This window comes from Tachypleus tridentatus, chromosome 1, assembly GCF_004210375.1.
Source record: "Tachypleus tridentatus isolate NWPU-2018 chromosome 1, ASM421037v1, whole genome shotgun sequence".
Taxonomy (NCBI): Eukaryota; Metazoa; Arthropoda; class Merostomata; order Xiphosura; family Limulidae; genus Tachypleus; species Tachypleus tridentatus.
In genome coordinates, this window is record NC_134825.1 from 157,856,391 (window position 1) to 157,880,431 (window position 24,041).

General features: G+C 34.4%; 1 protein-coding gene across 2 annotated transcripts in view; it reads left to right on the top strand.

Moving 5' to 3' along the window:
• Window positions 1-15,687: 15,687 nt before the first annotated feature.
• LOC143228660 (homeobox protein SIX6-like) overlaps window positions 15,688-24,041 on the top strand; it is a 37,941-nt gene continuing 29,587 nt past the window's right edge. The window contains exons 1-2 of one of the 2 annotated variants that reach the window (XR_013015399.1): window positions 15,688-16,480; window positions 22,655-22,728. Coding sequence is in view for 1 of the 2 variants with exons in the window: in XM_076459900.1 (XP_076316015.1) it covers window positions 15,858-16,480 (623 nt within the window). In the remaining variant the exon portion in view is untranslated. The remainder of the gene's footprint in view (window positions 16,481-22,654; window positions 22,729-24,041) is intronic. The other variant, XM_076459900.1, reaches the window with a different exon arrangement.

Consider the following 24,041-nt stretch of genomic DNA (forward strand, 5'->3'; position numbering starts at 1 on the left):
TTGAGTCGCTTTGTTAGGTCTAATACGCCATTAAGATAAGTCTTAAGCTCCTTTGTTTCGTCTAATACACCACTGAAATATATTTTGAGTTTCTTTGTTAGGTCTAATACACCACTAAGATAAGTCTTGAGCTCCTTTATTACGTCTAATACACCACTACGATAAGTCTTGAGTTTCTTTGTTACGTCTAATACACCACTAAGATAAGTCTGGAATTTCTTTGTTACGTCTAATACACTATTAATATATGTCTTGAGTTTCTTTGTTAGGTCTAATACACCATTAAGATAAGTCTTGAGCTCCTTTGTTACGTCTAATACACCACTACGATAAGTCTTGAGTTTTTTTGTTACGTCTAATACAACATTAAGATAAGTCTGGAAATTCTTTGTTACGTTTAATACACTATTAATATATGTCTTGAGTCCCTTTGTTAGGTCTAATACACCATTAAGATAAGTCTTTAGCTCCTTTATTAAGTCTAATACACCACTAAGATAAGTTTTGAGTTTCTTTGTTATGTTTAATACACCCCTAAAATAAGTCTTGAGTTTCTTTGTTACGTGTAATACACCACTAAGATAAGTCTTAAGCTCCTTTGTTTCGTCTAATACACCACTGAAATATATTTTGAGTTTCTTTGTTAGGTCTAATACACCACTAAGATAAGTCTTGAGCTCCTTTATTACGTCTAATACACCACTACGATAAGTCTTGAGTTTCTTTGTTGCGTCTAATACACCACTAAGATAAGTCTGAATTTCTTTGTTACGTCTAATACACTATTAATATATGTCTTGAGTCTCTTTGTTAGGTCTAATACACCATTAAGATAAGTCTTTAGCTCCTTTATTAAGTCTAATACACCACTAAGATAAGTTTTGAGTTTCTTTGTTATGTTTAATACACCCCTAAAATAAGTCTTGAGTTTCTTTGTTACGTGTAATACACCACTAAGATAAGTCTTAAATTTCTTTGTTACGTCTGATACACCACTAAAATGAGTCTTGAGTTCTTTTTTTACCTCTAATGCACCACTAAAATAAGTCCTCTTCACTAGTTTAAAAAAATAACTTCGGTAATGGTGAAATGAATCTTCAATGTAAGATATCATCATGTATGAAAAGTTATTTGTCTGTAATGAAAACAATCCGACTTTACATATTTCACATCCTGCTATGGGTTCTTCAGACTAATCAAAAATATTAAATATTTATTCATAATTTATCATTAAGACAGTTTATCACATACGATAAGGCCCTGATCATTTTTACAGAAATTTGTTAGTGGTTATATTTATTGAATATAATTATTAATTAGTCTATTATCAAATTAACATATCGTGATTTCAACTCATAATGACCCTAATATTCTGTCTTATGTCTTGTTTTGATATCGTCATGAAATGAACATGACTGTTTCTTCAAAGCTTTTTCTTTTTCTTACAGCTAAAAACAGCATGACGTCGTTTGTATCTTACGGCGTTATAATTCCGTATGATTGGTTAATATCAGTTCAACGTGTTCTCATGTTTTTGTATTTCAATCAATATATACAAAATATATTTTCAAAAAACATAAACTTCGTACAAGCAAAAAGTTTGTTTTTTATTATGTTAAGTGATTTTTTCCAACTGATCGATCAATAAATAATAGAAATAAGGCTCAAATATTCTATAATTTTAATGAATGCAGCGCGAGTTGAATATACACAGTGATATTAATCTTTAAGACACATACAAAGACAATATACGACACAGTGGCTCAGCGGTATGTCTGCGGACTTCCAATACTAAAAACCGGGTTTCAATACCCGTGGTGGGCAGAACACAGATATCCCATTGTGTAGCTTTGTGCTTAATTCAAAACAATAACCACATATAACACATCAGCATCTTTTTAATGATACGGAACTCATGACGACAATGGTTATGTGAACCAATGGTAATTCATAGAGAAAACTTATAAAACCTTAATTAATTAGTATAGACCACCAGAAAACTTCGAGGACATATTTGAAAATTTATTCCAAAAATGTCTGTGTTTGCCAACGAAATACAGCAAAAATCAACTTTATGAAAGCAGATGTTAATTTCGTGATTGGAACTATGATAGACTTATTACAGGGTACTTAAATCCTTGTTTATCAACACATACCGCTACAAGGATATGTAACGAGGGTGTTTTACACAACAATATGTGAGGAGAATCCAAAAGACTCCAAAATATTTGTTTCGAACCATAATTTGTTCAGAAAAGTATAGTATGTCACTCAAACGTTTCCACTGACGTATAAAAATATATCATAAATATACTTCAGCATCGTTAAAAAATATGGAATATATTTAGTACAAAATAAAATCATTTAAGGGCACATGGACCCACCCTTATGGCAGCAAATGTTTATAATGTTCATCAGGACTAGTCGAAATCAAATTAAACATTTCACCTGTTAAGAGATTTGTTTCTGTCTTTGTGCGCTTCGTAATCTGAGGGTCGCGGGTTCGCGCCCGAGTCGTGCCAAACATGCTTGCCCTCCCAGCCGTGGGGACGTTATAATGTAACGGTCAATCCCACTATTCATTGGTAAAAGAGTAGCCCAAGAGTTGGCGGTGGGTGGTGATGACTAGCTGCCTTCCCTCTAGTCTTACACTGCTAAATTAGGGACGGCTAGCACAGATAGCCCTCGAGTAGCTTTGTGCGAAATTCCAAAAAACAACAAACTTCTGTCTTTGTGTTTTTAACGGTGTTCCATGTAACAATACCATCAACTTGTTTTCTTTTTTCTAAAATTCATTGCTAGGTTTAGTTACATTTCACACACTTTGCGTCTTGAAGTCGTATTTTCTCCGTATTCTTGTTTTGAAGACAAAAATTTCTGGAAGACTTCATTTTTCTGTTTGCAATTTGGCTTTGGATACTCGCAATAGGCAATGACCCAAATAACCATCTGCATAGCTTTGTTCTTAACAACACAACAAACTTTCTATTGTGGGAATATCATTCTATTATTTTTGTTAGATGAAGTCATTGTACTTTAATAATGCCACATTTGTCACTTTTCGTAGCGTTTCTTATTTGTCGTTTAATCTGTATATTATTCCTACATACGGGTTTACACTTTCAGATTTCGCAGGTTTTGCTAATCCTGAAAGTCTTTGTCTGAAATAAAAAGCTAAACTCTTATCAAAAACGAAGGTTTGTTGTAAGTGTTCTATTAATGATGGCACTGACAATGTTGTCTGTAGAAAATTCCTGAAATAGATTCACTGTGCTACATAACGAACACTTCACTGGTAAGGTACAAATTCAATTTAGTCAGAGCTGCCAGACGGTAGTGATAAAATGCATGTAACAGATACCTTCACTGAGAGCATATTGGTGGCTACCCTTCTTATTTGGCGAACTCAAGATTGAGTCTTAATGTCAGATTATATCTAGAATTTTATCGAGAATTCCAAGAAAATCTTCTCACAGAAAGGGTTGGGGTTACTTATTGTTTCACAACAGATAATTTATTCGTTTCATAAGCTTGACTGATTAAAGAAAAAAATCTTAATTTCTTCTGGCCTGGCATGGCCAAGTGGGCCACAGTTCGAATCCTCATCACACCAAACATACTTGCCCTTTCAGCCATGGGGGTGTTATAGTGTAACAGTCAATCCTACTATTCGTTGGTAAAAGAGTAGCTCAAAAGTTAGCGGTAGGTGGTGATAACTAGCTGTCTTTCTTCTAGCCTTACACTGCTAAATTAGGAACGGCTAGCGCAGATAGCCCTCGTGTAGCTTTGCGCGAAATTCAAACCAGCCCTAGTTTTTGCGATAATAAATTTCACACACCTACTGTCTCTAAATGGTGAGTGTTTAATTCTACGTCAAAGACTGCGGACTGTTGAAGATTTCGCGTGAATTAGATCATAAACATTGACTATATAGATGGTTTCAAGATGGTTTGGAATTCAGTACAAAGTTATACAATGTGCCATCTGTGGTCTGCCCACTACGGATACCGAAACCCAGTTTCTAGCAGTGTGAGTTCACAGACAGAGCGTTGTCGCTGTATCACTGGTGAGGGGGGTTGGGGAGCTTGTCTGTAGAGAATGACTTAAAATAGGTCTCGTCAATCGCCATACCTTACTTTGATAAATAGTGTCACCTAAACTGTCAAGAAATTAAAACTAAAAGCGCTACCTGGTGAATAATAATAATATTAATTTTATCTTAAACGAATTAATCTTAATTTTTATTATTATTTTTAAATTGATTGCCTGGATTAATTTTTTTTATGATCATTCTAAACGGAAAAAAACTGATCTAAAATGCCCCACTCAACTTCTCTAATCAATGATTAGCAAGTCTAAAGCTTAAACAGGAAATTTGTACATATTTGGAAGCGACTATCTCTTGATTAGACTTGCTTTAAAGGGTTCATCATATACTTTAATTCTTAGAGTGGCAGGTCATTAAGTGTTGAAAGACTGTTCGATAATTGCTATGTTAGACTTCCACGGTAAGGAAAACTGCACTGATGGCATGACAAGCACGATAAATGGATATCGCGCTAAATAGATGTGTGATAGACGGAACGATTTAGTACGTATTCAATTTACCTTTTCTTCTAGCTTAAGGAAACGTTAAAGAACTTTGGCGAATACATTTGTTGATATTAATGACCGTTTGGGGAAGAATCGTTTGAACACACATGTATGATCGATCAAATGGGAACATATGAGATGTAGACAGGAAGATAAACACCTTATTAAACTCAACCTGATTCTAACAAAGAAGTTTTTAATTGCAAATGCAATCAAAAAGATTAATATCACACCCAGAAGTGCATCTACGAAGTATATTTAATCGTGTATCAGGAATTTTACAAATATTGATTTGTACTTAATTTAAACTTTGCGTTATAATATCATCTCCATTCTCTTTTCATTTGCACTAATTCTAACTTCTCTGGCCGCCCGCTAGTACAGCGGTAAGTCTACGAATTTAAAACGCTAAAATTAGGGATTCGATCCCTCTCGATGGGCTCAGCAGATAGCCCTATGTAACTTTCCTATAAAAAACACACACACACACTAAGCTCTCTGAGTCTGTACAGTTGAATGAAATATTATAATTTAACATATTTCATACGTATATTAAATTATTTTGCAAATGTTTTTATTGTTCTGCTAATTTCTCAACTTTAATTTATAATTCAACGTCAGGTCGTCGTCTTATCTAAGCTACTTATATTTAATATCAGGTGAATGTATTTTCGTCAACTCGTCTAATTATCGAAATTACTTATATATCCAGTCGTATTATCTGAACTACTTCTATATGTCATATCCTTCTCTTAGTTAAACGTACGTTTACTGTCAAATCAGATACCTCTACTTTAATTACAAGAATTTCCTGTAAGATCATTTGAATTACTTTGTATTAAATTTCAAATCCTTTTCTTGCTGTAACCAATTGTTTTCAATATCAGAATCTCCTTTTAAATAGACTAATGTTTACCGTCAGATCTTCCTCTATGAAAACTACTTGTATTCTCAATAACAACTGTTTGTTTTTTGTTGTGTCATATAGACTAATGTTTACCGTCAGATCTTTCTCTATGAAAACTACTTGTATTCTTAATAACAACTGTTTGTTTTTTGTTGTGTCATATAGACTAATGTTTACTGTCAGATCTTCCTCTATGAAAACTACTTGTATTCTCAATAACAACTGTTTGTTTTTTGTTGTGTCATATAGACTAATGTTTACTGTCAGATCTTCCTCTATGAAAACTACTTGTATTCTCAATAACAACTGTTTGCTTTTTTGTTGTGTCATATAGACTAATGTTTACTGTCAGATCTTTCTCTATGAAAACTACTTGTATTCTCAGTAACAACTGTCCGTTTTTTATATTGTTTTCTGACATAAAATAGCTTTACAAAAATCACTCAAAATCAATTCGAGTTTGTAGATTGTATAGTATCATCCTATATCTTCTTCTTGTTTACTTGTTATAAACAGTTTACAAATATTTTTAATCAGTTGACCAACACCAGTAAAAGAAGTGCATGAGAATTATCAAACTGTTTTTTTTTGTGTGTGTGTGTATGGTGTAAAAGTAATTTCAGTCTAACAACTAAACACAATTTCAGTTAGTTTTTAGTTTCGGTAAATGAAATGTTTAACTGTTGTTGTTTTGCGAATAATTTATAGATTAATTATCGTTAATGATAAATGTTTAGCATTTGTTACCAATTTCCGTTCACCCTTCACGGGGAATATTTATGTATTCAAACCATATATATTAAAAGAAAACTATAAGTCTATTAACGAAGTATAGTTTTAGTTCTTCGTTAGACACTATGACAGAACTAGAGACAAGTACATATATTACTTTGCATATTCATGTAACAATGGCAACATAATATTTTGCAAACAATACGAGGCACATTACATGTCATGAGCAAGTGTAGGGTATTTTATAAAAGAGGAAAAGAATTTATAATGCATATATTATACTGTTCACCAGGAAAAGGGGATATCAGTATATGCCCCAGGTAGCCCGTGTTGCAGCATTTCTGATTGCGTATTACAACTGTCCTAAAATACCATTAGTCAACATATACTTTCATACATGAAAGGCTTTTCCATTACCCTCGATCTTCCAGTTTCTTATAGTGGAAATATAATTTTCCCATTAGAATTCTAATGATCCCAAATTATATTTCTGCCTGGATATATTTTGAGCTGCTGCACCTTTTCAGTTCGTGGAATGGAATAATGACCTCGAACAATTTACTGTAGCGAGCGTGATTTCATAAGAACAACAACCTGGGCACTGGTTCGAGTCTAAGGCCACAGTGTTAGTCAACATGTAAATATTTCATTAGTGTAAATTAGTCGATTAGCCGTCCCATTTCGAAACGCCACGTTTCCAGATTCTAATGGTATGTTCCCTTGTAGCGGTCCTTGTTCGTTTAATGGTCGTACGAACATCACCACGCATTGATTTTCTCTCTCTCTCTCTCTCTTTTGTTTCTCTTTTTAGGAACGGAAAAAATAAAACCAAACTGCTACTTTCTGTTAAAAGATAAGTCCTTGGACTTCTGTGTTTGTTAACACCAGTTTCCCTTGTCGCACACCAGGGGTCACAGATATTATAGCAAACTATCCCTCAGCTTTGCACACCTGCCGATATAATACCTGTCATTTCAGATCTAATTGTGGTCGTCCACAATGCCTTGTGCACGTGACAAGAGTCAACGACACCTAGTATGTGTTTTTCAGTTACACCTATTTATTCTCTTTCTAACTTTTTTTAAGGAAAATAAGGCATGAGTCTGAGCAGGTTACTTCATATTCAAGCCATGTCATACACGAGACACTTTACAACGCGCAAGATATCTTGCCCATGGTAAAACACGTTGTTTAGTATCAGAATTCTTGAACAACTTAGCCTGCATGCTGCAGAGTACTTAATAAAAACACATTTTCATCCGCTTTTCATCAGAAGGTTAATACTGTGGTTTGATAGGCATAAATTTAATGTCATTTTAACTAGCAACAGTCTTATAGAAAAATGAATTCAAATCATTACCGAATCATTATTTTGTATTTGATCTTATCCTAAATAAACCATCATTTAAAAACTGTGTAAATATCAATATTGTTTAAATAACAGTTAAAAATCTTATTTTTTAATAGCAAAGTGCTTTAGACTGTTCGAAAACTGCAGTGTTTATAAAAATAAAATGGGGGATAATTGGGTTTTCTTAAAACGAATCCAGTTTGGTTTTTGAATTTCGCGAAATGCTACACGAGGGCTATCTGCTCTAGCCGTTCTTAGTTTTGCAGTGTAAGACTAGAGGGAAGGCAGCTAGTCATAACCACCCACCGCCAACTCTTTGGCTACACTTTTACCAACGAATAGTGGGATTGACCGTAACATTATCACGTCCTCATGGCTGAAAAGGCGAGCATGTTTGGATGTGATCTCGAATTACTAGTCGAGCGCCTTAACCATTTGGCCATGCCGGGTACAAAATGAATCTTTTGGTTGTTTTTTTTTAACTTTCCTCTGAATAAAGTCTAGAAACTATTCGTATATGATGAATTCCGTTAGTTTTACAGGAATACGGACAACGTCTCACATAGTTTTTGGGGAAAAAAAAAGACAGTGTCTCACCCAAATATTTTTCGTACAGTATACCCTTATTTATATTTTTTTTTTACTTTGTTTGAAGATATCTTGAAAGTTTGTTTGAAAGTTTAGGTTTGTTTGTTTCAAAGTAAGAACACAATTTATGCGAGGAAAATTACGTGAAAACATTGTTTGAAGTGAGAATCTAATTAGGTAGATAATTTTGTAATTATAGCTTGTATTTTTTAAGATGAAAAAATTACACATTGTTGCAATACAGACGGTATCTTATTAGATAAAATTGGTGTCTCATTAGAAAGAAACGGTTCTATTTCAATAAAACAATTGTCAAACATATTTTTCAGTTGAATACAAGTGAGTAAAATATTAAAAAAATGATTGTGAAAGACACAATTATACGAGGAAAAGCTCCCCGTTAGTTCAGCGGTATGTCCGTGGACTTACAACGCTAAAATCAGAGGTTCGATTCTCCTCGGTGGACTCATTAGATAGCCCAATGTGGCTTTGCTATAAGAAAACACACACACAACAACGAGTGAAAAACAGTTTTGTCTGAACACAAAACGCAAATGTGACGATTCAATTCATGTCAAGAAATACTTAGAACAATTGCCTACAATTGAAACATCATTTTAAAAAAACCTTCTTGAATGTTTATAAAAATTAGAGAAATTTTGGTATTCGACTTCGTTTGATTACAACAGCAGTCGAGTCTTATAGCTCTAACTGTTCATAAAGTATACATCTTATGCTTTATCAAAGTAACGCCAAATTTTTGAAAAATTCTGTATTTTTGAATAGAAATGCAAAAAGTTAATTTGTTTTAAAACGAGATTCAGTGATCACGGATCCAATTTCGCACTTTGCATGAAAAATGAATCGTACTTAGTGTTAAGTAATGAAGCATCAGATGATTTATCTTAGTTTAAAATCTAATTAATTTGTAATTACTTCTACACTTAACATTCTTTAATACCAAATAACTGAAACTTTCTAAAAATCCCTTTAAATTTAACACATTTAGAAATGTATTAACTTGTAACTGTTTGTTTGTAGTTAAGCTTAACCCTACATAGTGGGCTATCTGTTTTCTGCCCCCCCCCACAGGTATCGAAACCCCGTTTCCAGCGCTGAAAATCCGGAGACGTGCCGCTGTGCCCCTGGGTGAAGGGAAGGCTTGTGACGCTAATTCAGAGCGGTTTGTTTCTCAACAGCAGTCTATTTTCGTTTAACGACGACAGATGGCTCAAGGCACAGATTACACACATTTCGGAGAAATTCACTTAGACCAAAATCATACTCTCTTCAAATTACACAAGGCCCATTTAATTAACGACACCAAATTATATTATCTGTGAAACTAATTTGCTCTCTGTTTTCTCCTGAAGTTAGTTGCAATGTTCTATTCCTTATCACCAGCTTTCCTTGTTATTGAGCTGGATGAGTCTACTTCTGTGCTGGAAACTCAAGCTACGTCTCCAGAGGCTATTCGCTCGCCCTTCGGCCATCTACGCTACTTGTTTCAAACTTCACTTAAATAAATATCTGTGCGTTAATCGTGTTGTGAGGTTTGTTCAAGCACCCTCGTTCTCGGAACATCAAAGTAATTTTCTGTAAATCAACACAAGAAAAAAATTAGTTCAACTTGTGGCAGCGACGACAACAATTGGCTTCTCTTTTTTTCTTCGTTTTCTATTGAAAAATACGATATTCGTTCTTGGTGATGTTTAACTATTTCATTAATGCACTTATAATTAACTTATAGGGAGATTGAGTCAGAGAGCGACCTATTGACCTTTATATTTAGTAGAGGTAGTCTAATAATGCATTCAGCTGGTTCGTGAATCACTCATAAACAGAAGAGACAGGATTCAGTAGAAGACGTATTATTCGCGTTAGTACACAATGTTTTATTACTTGTAATAAAAGAAGGCTATTCTGGCTCTCGTCTGAAGCACTTGTTATATGTATACGTTCACGTCTACAAATAAAACGTTCTGTACAAAGTATAAGTTTTTGGAAGTTAAAACTATACATACTATTTTCCAACTCTCACGAAGAAGCCTCCCTTCAGTGGCAAAGTGGTATGTGTGCATACTTATAAAGCTAGAAAGCGAGTTTCGATACCTGTGGGATAATCAGCGATGCAGCTTTGTGCTTAACTTCAAACAAACAAAAACTGACAAAGAAAACTTCTTACGTCTCGAAACTGTGAAAGATTCGCGGGTTCGTATCCCCGTCGCGCCAAACATGTTCGTCCTTTCAGCCGTAGGGGCGTTATAATGTTACGGTCAAACACACTATTCGTTGATAAAAGAGTAGCCCAAAAGTTGGCGGTGGGTGGTGATGACTAGCTGCCTTCCCTCTAGTCTTACACTACTAAATTAGGGACGGCTAGCACAGACAGCCCTCGAGTAGCTTTGTGCGAAATTCAAAAACAAACAAAACAAAAACTGTGAAAGTTACGGAGAAATGTTCTTAGAATATTATTGACTTCAATATTAAAATCACTATCTAAACGTTAAAAGGTGCAAATTGATATGTGTCATGACTTGAACCTTAGACCTCCCGATTCGCAGCTAACCTCTAAATCACATCACATCTATCCAAATTAATAATACAATGGAAGAACTGCTACTTTTAAATCACTTTACTAATTAAACTAAACATGTCATCTGCGTAAAATCAGTTATGTGGGAATGAATTAGATACGTTTTTATTTCAGAGTTATATGTAAATGAATAGGTGATCAAAATTTAAGCCAGTGCTATTAGGTTATTAATCAATTTGAAACAAAAAAGAAGGCTTTAAAAAAGTTTACTTTTTGAGGGGTAACGTCGATAAAATGGTGATTTAACATAAACTAATTTATCATAAATTGATAAATCCATAAGAATAACGACAGTGATACAGTTGTAGAGCTTGTTTGTTTGTTTTAATTTCGCGCAAAGCTACACGAGGGCTATTTGCGCTAGCCGTCCCTAGTATAGCACTGTAAGACTAGAGGGAAGGCAGCTAGTTATCACCACCAACCGCCAGCTCTTGGCCTACTCTTTTGACTGTCACATTATAACATCCCTACGGCTGAAAGGGCGATCATGTATGATGTGACAGGGATTCGAACCCGCGACCCTCGGATTGCGAGTCAATCTAACAAAATCAGTTAATTAGTTGTGGAAATATTTTGTTTTCCTGTCATCTTATCGTAGTAATTTAATGTATAGTAACTATTGCATGTCTTAGCAAAATAACAGGTTTTAAAAGAAGCACTCTACAATTTATTGTATGGAAAATCTAGTGATTCAATTTCTTAAACTGAACCACAACAAAATGTCAGAATGAGAAGAAACTAGCAGCTCCGTGAGAAATTAGCTTAACCTCACAAGTTAGCACAAAGTTAACTTAACCTCACACGTTAGCACAAAATTAGCTTAACCTCACATGTTAGCACAAAAATGGCTTAACCTCACAAGTTAATCCAAAATTAGCTTAACCTCACAAGTTAGTACAAAATTAACGAAACAAATTTTTACAAAGATATGAGTTCTCAGACTTTAAGATTGTTTTATTAACAGCTTAAATTCTATATAATACAGAAAGGTTAATTTAACCATCAATTACAGATATTACGATTAAACGATAAAAATATTGTGTAAAAATTGAAACATTTCGAAAGCACACTTGTGAATTCGGCTCTATTGGTGAAGACGGGAAATGTTAAATTCTTACATCACATTTCAGCGACCTCTAGAGGAGCCATTATTTGTATTCACACCGACTAGGGTTACAACAACATTGTAGAATAAAAAGCATTGATGGCAGTTTTTTTTCCCTCTATCGGTAAACATTCGAATGATATCATTCATTGTATACTTCCCAGTTTTAAGCCTAATAAGCCCTTTTATAGTAAGGAGATTTTTTTGTGTGTGGTGAAGTAGCTATCAATCGATTCATGAAGTATAAAAACCAACTACCTGAAAACTACCATGTCAGGGGAGACAAAGGCTTCATTGTTCGGGTACATCGATCAATGGCCTGTGAGGACACTGGTCTATTTGTCCAACTCTAGAAAGAAGGACGCATTTTATTTACTCCATCCACTGGTAGTCACCGACACCTCTGGACTGGATAAGAAACAAACATTGGTTTTAAGCTATAATAGCTGTTGAGCCTGAATGCGGATCTTCTCTTGTGCAAGCTGTGAGAGGTGGAGATTTTAACACCTCGCCTACTATTATTCTCTATGGTCACTAATCCCCAGAACGGGCCCATTTCTGATCACCATTTTCCCCTTTCTTTCTTATTTATCTCCCAGTAGACAATGGCAGCTGGAAACCATACTACATTTGGGGCACCCAACAACGATTTCTCCTCCCTAGTAATCGGTTTTAGCATGTCTAGAGTCTAAGTACTCTTCACTCCCCAAGACTGCTCATACCTATCAATGTGTTACCATTCTCACGCTTCACAGGCCTTACAAACGCGATTCGATCTCTTCTATTAGTATTGAAGCCAGTCTGTTGTTACTATTTTCAATAATATTAGTTTGCCCTACTTTATCTGCATCACAGTTTCTTTTAGTGGCTTAGGAGCTCTTTGCTTTAATCCGTTAAGCCTAAAATATGTGAACTGAGTGCATCTGTAATTGTCTTGACACGTACACATACACAGTTATTGACCATACAGACGGAGGGTACGTTATCAACGTATAGATATTTACATGAACTAAAAGAATCTCTTCGTTGTGAGTATATTTTTATAATTAAATGAAGCATGATATATAGATAGATATCACCAATAACTTCTAATCAAAGCAAACCACATACGCATGTCAAAACTAAATAAATAATGTAGCTAATTAAATACACTAGGAATATGAAATATTCTTAAATTAAAACTTACAGTTAAAATGTATTGATTTATTAACTTATTACCATTGCTGTTATCCACATTTTCGGCCATAATCCTAATATCTTACGAGATAAATGAATAGATAGACAGTAGCAGCCCAAAACTCATAAACTTGCACAATTAAAAACAAAACATTTTGTTTAATATATCTTACTACACATTGCTTTCTTGTGAGCATAACCATCTCTTAGATTAAATTATTACTGGCTTAATCCTCTGCACAACGAACTATATTCACCTTACAACTCTCAGAAATAGTTTTAAACAGTATAAGCTTTGGATTATAGTTTAGAAAATAAGATACCATGACCTACATATTGAGTCAGCTCACTGTGTCTCAAGTATGTTACTTCAAACAAGTAGGGCAAAAAGAAAAAGTCCACCACATAAAGGACAAATATACTAAACAAAAGTTTGATACAAACCGCATTTAATGATTGTAAAATATATTTCTTAGTCAGAAAGATATTTGACACAGCGCGGCAGAAATAAGTTTTCATCATAACTTAAAAATTAGAAACATACACTGGCGATTAATTTTGCATCGTCCCAAATCTGAAACTCCTATTAAACTTTTGCAGCCAATTAGGTTTAATTGGCTGTTTCTTATGAGAAATAGAAACGTGCACAAGAGAAAGAAATTCGAACAATTGAGAGTTTATTAACAGTACAGCGTTGTAGGTGATAAGTCCGGTTTATCGCCTGAAGCTGTTATTAAGAAAAACACTTGGTTTCATAACCAATCACACTAACAAACGTATACGCGCATCTAGATACACTAGGTTATCTCCATGTGTTATGAGGCTAAAATAAGTAATGATGAACAGGAATTGCTTACATAATAAAGAAATGTAATTTCTTTTACAATTTTGTCAACTTTGTACTAAAACTTCATTCTCACTTTACAGCCTAAAGGAGCAAAATCAGTATAAAAATATAATAATTTGACCAATGATACGATGTACTAGCAAAGTTTCTTTAACGCTTCGCATTTCAGTCACCTTTGCTTTATTTAACAAATATTTTTATTTTTATTTTGTGCAAGAAAGATAAAAAACAACTTGATAAAAATTTTATCAATTTGTCCATTCATTATGCACCGAACCAGGAATCTCCATCTGGAATCATCTGTGACAAACTGATTTTACAATAACCATGGTATTTCAAGAATTAGTAAAGATATCTTATTGTAATAGCAACTCTTAACTTTTTTAACTACTAGAGAAAATATTGCTTCACAATTATGTTTGCTGAATTCAATATTAGGTAGTTTAACTAACAAAGATTACGTCATTAAAGTAAATGTGCCATTAATGTATGTTGTTTCTTTTATTAGTTTTTTAATATTAAAACTCTAAATCTAGAAAACGGTTATAAAACTGCACTTATTTGTATAAAAACATAAAAGGTTCCGAATAATCTTTTATATTGGGTAATGAAATAACTTAAAGTGATTGAAAATCCTTTTAGTTTTTCGCCTATACAAAAGAAAAATTTAAAAATGGATTTATATCGTAATCACTAGATGGCGCTGAACCCTTTTTGTGGTTCCCTCCCCCCACTTTAATCGAGCAGATAATAATTTTCAAGACATATATTCAAATATTTTTATATCTTCGCCGTAACTAGCCTTCACATTATGAAGATACATGTCATAACAATTATATTTGAGCTCCATTTCTAAGGAAGTGTGTTTCGTAATTAGTAACATCATATTTGTTTCAACATGTTCAAACCGGTCGTTGAATTAATTCGTGTTTAATGAAACAAGCATCGTGAAATTCTCTGGAGTATATTAAAAACGTGCGATTTTGCAAAAATTTACAGACAGATTGCTCGTTTTTATTTGTCATTTTTCAACTCATCACCAAACTGAAAAAGACATAATCATAATTTCCATTTTGAAAAACTACAAACTAAATATTTCGCGGCTTAACATCCTTTATTAATTCACATCACAAGGTAATTGAGTACCAAAAAAAAAGCCTGCTAACATTATAAAATCTCTCCAGCTTCTTGAGCACCAATTAATATACAAAAGTTAAACTCCAGTATAAATAAAAAATGTGAATACGGATGCAGAGTTACCAGTGATTCGAAAGGGAAAAAAAAATACGTTTTTAACACTTGAATCTTTGTAAGAATAATAATTATATATATAGATATATATATATGTACGATTAACAACGCTTATACAACACAGATGGTTTCAAAAGTTATCTTGATTTCCTTGAAAGTTGTTAAACCAAATGAAATAGATCTTAAGAACACAAAGAAGTTTCTTTACTGATTCTTCACGAATTATGGGCTCGGGTTACGTGACAGCGACGACGAAGAGTCTCAGATAAGTAACCCTCTTGTACGATATTGTCAACTATTGAGCAGCATCGCAACTGTCGTTTCTGAAATCTATCTGCCACTGGCTGCGCTCATCACTATTATGCACGATTGGCATCTGTAGCATATATTGGCGTGGTCGCAATAGCAAGTGAGCCAATGAGAGCCGCCGTTATGATCAGGAACGTCAACACCAGCAAATGAGCTTTCTTTCCAGCATTGCTCCTCCCGATCAAATGTGAGTCCTATCCATAGCCCCAGCTCCTCCCTTGTGTTTATTCCCGATGGTGTTGTTCTAAGCACGAGAACAGGCGATCGTAAAAGAGATCAAGGCTCGCGTCACTTCTCACTGAGGCAGGGGATCCCAGCCTGAGAGCTACCGGACACTGACACTTTAATGCCTGTATTGTGAAGAAGCCTCATCTGTAGTGTGATTCTTAACTCTTGTAGCGAATGGCGCTAGGCCTAGGGCCTGCCGCCGTCCCCGTGTCGGGATACTCTCCCATGCTCATTCTTCCTACCCTGAACTTTACGGTGGGCCAGGTGGCTGCAGTGTGTGAGACGCTCGAAGAGAGCGGAGACATTGAACGTCTGGGGCGATTCCTGTGGTCGCTGCCCGTCGCTCATCCGAACTGTGCGGACTTGAATAAGAACGAAGCAGTGCTCCGAGCCCGGGCGCTCGTGTCTTTCCATACGGGCAACTTTCGTGAATTGTATCACATTCTAGAAAATTACCGTTTTTCTAAGCATTCCCACGCCAAGCTGCAGGCTATGTGGCTCGAGGCACACTATCACGAGGCAGAGAAGCTCCGTGGCCGACCGCTAGGTCCAGTAGACAAATATCGGGTCAGAAAGAAATTTCCCCTGCCCAGGACCATCTGGGACGGAGAACAGAAAACTCACTGTTTCAAGGAACGCACGAGAAGTCTTTTACGAGAATGGTATTTACAAGACCCCTATCCAAATCCGACGAAGAAGCGAGAACTGGCCCAAGCAACCGGCCTCACTCCGACCCAGGTGGGAAACTGGTTCAAGAACCGTCGCCAGAGGGACCGTGCCGCTGCTGCGAAAAACAGGTAAGCTTGAATTATTGGTAAATATTTGAAAATTATAAATATAAAGCATTCTGTATGCACGATATATTACTGGGAGCTGATGTGAGGTTTACTCACGTTACAAAATAAAACAGCTTATTTCTTGAACTAAACTTCGTATGATATCACCACGTATCGAAAACTATGTCTACAAATAACATTGTAGACTAATTTAGATCATTATATGACACTGAAGTCTTTTTACCCACCACGCTATTATTCAAGCTTTTGTTTTTAACGTTCACAGGATCGTGACAAATTTACAACTGTTAGAATAAAGTATGCTAAAATTGCTGAGACAAATGCGTCGCTAAGACGTATTATGCAATAAATATATAACCTTAAAACCGCATTTAGTTATCACTTTACTTAAAGAGTTCCACGTCAAGCTAAGTAGTAAACAATAATTAATGTGTGCATGTTTTCTTATAGCAAAGCCACATCGGGCTATCTGCTATGCCCACCGAGGGGAACCGAACCCCTGATTTTAGCGTCGTAAATCAGCGGGGGGGGCACAATAATAAATAATCAATGTTTTTACTCGGTAGTGATATGTTGTAAAACGTATGTTGGTGCCTTTGTCAGCTAACCTCAGACTTATTAAACATCCGTATATTAATATTGTGTTGACACGTGAAGTTAGAGTCGAATATTGTGACTATTAAAACTTCGCGTAAACGTACTGTTAAGTCGATGAATGTGCTAAGTGATTTTGTTAATGAAACAAATATTTTAATGCTAAAACATAAATAATCAACACATTATTATTTTATTGTTATGGTGTTACTACTCGATTTCTTCATTCTGACTTGTTTCAAAGTCTGGTTGTGTATGGTATACGCCTGCCCTACTGACGTAATCCCGTCACTTTGTGTCGTTACATTTTAATACGATATGAATGCATGTGTGTACACCAGTATATATTAGATGTGGTATCATACGTAACCTTTGTTAATAACAGATTAATGTATTAGATCAATACAGACATTATAGTTTCAACGTTTCTTCTCGCTTCGTATAATGGTGATCTCGATACCACGGATTATCTATATAAACACCTACTGACCATTCGATGAAGTGTACTTTTATTCTTACTGTTTAATATATTGCGTTCGTCTGGATCACGTGGATGCATGGACGAACAACTGATTTGATCCCACTATACCTTCATCGTAATCCATCACTGGATTTTTCCAAAATCTGAGTGTTTCTTTATTATTATGATATCTAAGATAAGCATTTGGTATTTACAACATGAATGGTACCTTATACGACACCAGCGATAAACGACTAGGTTACAAGCCTTAAGACACATTTACCTCTAATCTAGCATTGCCTATCAGAGAGAGAATAACAAGTCAGTACCACCCATCACCTATGCAGCTATCTTAAGCGAATAATATTATAACGCCCCGATTGCTGAAATTGCGGACAACACTAAGCAGCATATCGTAGCTCGAGCTTTGGACCTCTCGATACGCAGCCCTGCACGCCAACAACTAGCACACGTCAGGTCCTGTTAAGATAAGGTTATCGCTCACGAGAATAAAGATGAAAAATTAAATCTGTTTTGTTAACTATCTCCAATTGAAAGGTTACATTTCGTTTTTGGAAAACTCATCCATAAACGTATCAAAGCGTAGAGCAGTGAAAAATGAAAGGAATTGTATAACATGTCGCATATTTTCTAAAAGCCTGGTGTGTTATCACGTTTGACTTAACAAGGTATGTTTGTATATAGCAAGGTCCTATAACATGTTTTTGCTGTGTAAATTAATTCCGGTTCTATAGAGTGTGATACACAACCAAAACCTAGACTCAACAGTGCAACGACAATAACTGTCACTTAAAGATCTAAAATGCTTTGACCAGAGTGCGAAAGGCTTTGTGAAAATCATCGAGAATAAGTTGTTGACTTTGAGAAATCACGAGAAGAACATTATGTAATCCTTTCCATTCTTTATGTAATTATTAACGCGCTGGAAACATTTGCCTATTCTTTATGAAAACAGATAACGGCCCCGAAAATATTGTTTTTACTTGACTGCAGCAGATTACAAATAGACATAAAGTGAACTAATTAACTTGCACAAATTCTCTTCAGCTGCTTTGCGTGTATTATTAGCGAGCGTTTTTTGTTTCTTTTTTTAGCCTGAACATTACTTGACTTGATTATTCTTTCAATTCTAGAAATTGGTAAAATTGGCGAAAACTTATAACCACGGGCTTATGAACATATAGTTCGTTTGTTTTTTTTCAAACTTACTTGGCGGTAGGTGTTGTTTTTTCGCCCTGATGAAGCCTAGCTGTAACTGACTACCAAAATAAAGTAGGAGAGAGGAAATAGCTGGTAGAAAAGTCTATACAGTTTGTGTTATATGCACACGTATATTGACACCCATACGCAGTTGGAGGAAGGACAGTAAATTAACTACACATCAATCACACTACACATATATATATATATAGACACACATATACAAAAAAGGCTATATATATATATATGTTTCGGGATGTTGTTTTTCAATAAGTACGTTTATTCTACGTACATATATTGTTAATTAGATTGTATTTTCTGGCGTAAGTGTATTTTGCATTTGAAAAATTGACTGTTTTCTCAGCCCAATCCTAATATATCTACTTGTGTGCTTAAGTCTTTTTAACATACTATAATAGTGCTTGTCTGCATTTAATGTTTTACAATAATAAAAAAAGAAAAACAAACGTGATAACCATTACGAGCTTGTATAAAAAGCTGGACTCAATAAATCACATGATACGTAATGAAACACTCTGCATAATTTTCATTTATGAATAGCGAATCACCCTAAACATACCGTATAATTTCTGCTACTTTTTCACGAGACTTTCCCACCCTTTCGATAGCTATTACCCGGGGAACTATTTAACTGAAAATAATTATGATTTTTACCATAATCTGTTTGCAAATGGTAGGGAAATGAATAGTGCATCTGATATTTTTAAAAAGGGGACGCATTAATTATAGATGGTAGTTTTTGTTTCGTTTATTATTCATGTAGATAAGAAATTTATTTATGGATTTTGTACTTGAAGAAAACATATTTGGCTGTGGCTTAGGTTCGTACGTGTGACTTTTTCATAGAGCTCCAGCAGGGTGTAGTGTTTTTATTAGTTAGTACACCACTTAACACCATTTTTTAGATGAGTAGAACGCTTCTCTTTCTACACGAAATTTATGAATTATTCTGTAGCGAAACAAAGTTTTTAAAGCTGCAATTAAAAGTTTTTTTTTACAACTAATTATATATCTTAACCACCATGTTTAGAGTTTTAAAACCAAGTGGACCATCTTGAGTTAAAATCACCACGGATGTAATTAAGTGTTATTTTCTTTTTTACCAAATGTGTCGTGGATACGCAGGGAAATATAACGAATTCTTTATTCCACAGAGTCTGCAAACTTGTTAGCGTAAACAAGGACAACTCTACAGCATATGAATATACATATATTCAATATTCATAATAAAAGCTGCATAGTTTTATTAGCATGGTTCGTGATTACGGAGCACGCTCCTAACGAACCAGATCTGTTCATACGAAATACACGGTTTTACACAAGGCATGCAGCCTCTCCGGACCAGGTTTTCAAGTTGTCTCTATTTAAACCTTTTTGTTCCGCCTGACGTTCACTAGTATTGCGTGCAAGACGCTCTGCTTCGAGTCACGCTATGTATAATCGTTTCCGTCCCCGTGAGAGACCGAAGAACATCGCTGATCTCTTTCATGACGTATTGATGAAACTTGACTGGTAAAATACAAATTTTACTTCGTATTCTACTGTACACTACAGTCACTCTGGTATGGACAGTACGAAAATACTAGTGTTAACTGTGACATTAAATAGTGCATAACCATTGTTACACGCTAGTTCTATTTGTGTGTATTTATGTAACAGAAAAATAGCCCTATATATATCTAAAAGCAACTGTAATTAGACACACAAATACTGTTGAATTATTAAGACCAAACACAGCAAACTGTATTTAGCAAGATCGTGCTTTTAGCACGTATTCCACTTCCAAATGTTGAGAAATATTGTAGTTATGATATTTACTTTTCACTATTAGACAAAAACCGTTTATGTAGCGGAAGTACATTAATAAAATAACTTATTGCATAACTAGACATTTCTTTAAATATCTAAATATCAGTTTCTTTTAAAGGTCTGTCGTTGAAGTTAACATCAAAGTATCATTCATGCCAAACCTATTTACAAAGCGATCGTGTATGGTGTGTTTTGTGGAAGTGTGATATAGGTCTACTTAAACATTTAGACATAATGAGAATAAACCTTTTGGAGGTTTTTTTCTTCTGTATTTTATCGTACCAAATAGATTGTAAATAATTACATACATTTTTCACTTAAAAGCATGCTGCCCCCAATGATCTCAACGGTATGTCTGCGGACTTCAACGCTAAAAACCGGGTTTTGATACCCTTGGTGGGCAGAGCCCAGATAGCTCATTGTGTAGCTTTGTTCTTAATTCAAAACAAAATAAAGTAAAAGCATCCTAACTGATAAGATTTGTTGTATGTCAAATGTGACAAATGTTTGAGGCTTTCACATATATATATATAATAATTTATATATGTATATAAACACATAACTTCAAACGTTTTTTTTTCACAATGTTGCGCCAAATTTACGCTACCATTCCTCCGTGATTTTTACATATTCCTTAAGTATCTTGTTACGCTTAATATAACGGTAAATAATACGGTTATGCGCAGAGACTTCTCCACATAAGAATGAATTTAATATTTTTTTTTTATATTCGAATTCAAAGCACACATATACATATATGCATGGAATGGAAAAATGTTTACTTGGCCACACTGAGTCTTTGCAAATGTGAATTCCAAGCCTTCAAATCTGGGTGAAATTATTTCAAAATTTTTTCTCGTTCTATTAAACAAGTCCCGTTGTAAGTCAGTGGTGAGTTTAACGAACTTACAAGCGTAAAATTCGGGGCTCGATCCTCCTTCGTGGTGAATATAACACAGGTAGCCATCCTATTGTGTAGCTCTGCGGTAAAAGAAGAATGGAAAAAAAAATGAAAGAAGCCAAACAAAACAACAATAGTAATCTAATAAACAGGAATTGTTAGCGTATTATCTTCAACAGCCGTAGTAACCGCTCGGTGACTACAGCGACACGGGCTGAAATCACGCTCAGTCTCGGTTTAGTCTCTTCGCGAAATTTACACGGGAGTCATTAATTGAATCGTTAGGCCTTCTCCAATATCTTATGTTGTATCTTTCACTCGACATTTCCATTAGAAGCCTAAAGTAACTGAATGAGTTTGTTTTGTTTTTCTTCATTTATAAAGAAAAGACGTGTTCATATTTTCTTTTGAAATACAAAATACGATTCCCGTGGGTATGTTTGTAAAGTTGGAACGATCAATACGAAGTGCTTTTCAACAATATTCAATACACTTGTAATATTTGATAATACATTTATTTAGACTTCGAGTAAGAAGGATGTATTTCCGACTGGTCAATAATATGACATTACAAACAGCGTCGGGTTCCACGTGTATATGCTTACAATAGCTTTCGTCATATTAAGGACTTAAAGTGGAGCCTTATTGACACACACAATATCAAGAATTATTGTAGTTCACGCGTATTGTATCTTTTTGAAAACAAAAGTATCGTATTGTTGTGAAATTGTTGTTTTTACAAAGCTTTTTTTTAGTGTCCAATATGTGTTTTCTACGTGTCAAATGATTATGTTGACCTTTGCACTTTTGAACTGAATAGTGTTGTGATTTTACATTATATAAAATATACTTTTCATTACATAAGTTTTTACTATATAGATAATTATTCTCCAAGTGGCAATGATCGAGTCAGTAACCCTGACTTTTGCCATTGTGAGCTAAGTAACATAGTTTTATGCTGGACGAATTATAACTCGTTAAAATTCGACCGTTTAAAAGTTTCTTGTGCAAGAGCTCAAAGTACATACCTTTCTAATAGTACTATCTATACACTGTGGAATACCATGCGTGATAAGCCTGTGATAAAACTTTCATCACTAGATGTAACTTCTGCGTCAGTTGCACGGCCTCTTAAGTCTAATGAATAAAACTTGAAACGTTTTTCCAGTTGACCTAAACATGACTGATGGAGCACGCGTGTGAGAAAGGAATAATTACTCTACCATTAGCCGTACCACACAAGTAGGACTTTTTAAATAATTGATTACTTTACCACTAGTAGCCGAATCGCATAAGTAGGACTATTTAAATAATTGATTACTTTACCACTAGTAGCCGTATCACATAAGTAGGACTATTTAAATAATTAATTACTTTACCACTAGTAGCCGTATCACATAAATAGCACTTTTTAAAAAATTGATTACTTTATAATTAGTAACCGATCACGTAAGTGGGACTTTTTAAATAATGTGTTATTTTACCATTAATAGCCATATCACATAAGTAGGACTTTTATCACATAAGTAAGACTATTTAAATAATTGATTACTTTACCATTAGCCGTATCATGTAAGTAGGACTTTTGAAATAATTGATTACTTTAAAATTAGTAACCGATCACGTAAGTAGGCCTTTTTTTAAATAATGTGTTACTTTACCATTAATAGCCATATCACATAAGTAGGACTTTTTAAATAATGTATTACTTCACCACTAGTAGCCGTATCACATAAGTAGAACTTTTTAAACTATTGATTACTTTAAAATTAGTAACCGATCACGTAAGTAGGACTTTTTAAATAATTGATTACTTTACCATTAGCCGTATCACATAAGTAGAACTTTTTAAATAATTGATTACTTCACCATTAGCCATATCACATAAGTAGGACTATTTAAATAATTAATTACTTTACCACTAGTAGCCGTATCACATAAGTAGGACTATTTAAATAATTGATTACTTTACCACTAGTAGCCGTATCACATAAGTAGGACTATTTAAATAATTAATTACTTTACCACTAGTAGCCGTATCACATAAGTAGCACTTTTTAAAAAATTGATTACTTTATAATTAGTAACCGATCACGTAAGTGGGACTTTTTAAATAATGTGTTATTTTACCATTAATAGCCATATCACATAAGTAGGACTTTTATCACATAAGTAAGACTATTTAAATAATTGATTACTTTACCATTAGCCGTATCATGTAAGTAGGACTTTTGAAATAATTGATTACTTTAAAATTAGTAACCGATCACGTAAGTAGGCCTTTTTTTAAATAATGTGTTACTTTACCATTAATAGCCATATCACATAAGTAGGACTTTTTAAATAATGTATTACTTCACCACTAGTAGCCGTATCACATAAGTAGAACTTTTTAAATTATTGATTACTTTAAAATTAGTAACCGATCACGTAAGTAGGACTTTTTAAATAATTGATTACTTTACCATTAGCCGTATCACATAAGTAGAACTTTTTAAATAATCGATTACTTCACCATTAGCCATATCACATAAGTAGGACTATTTAAATAATTA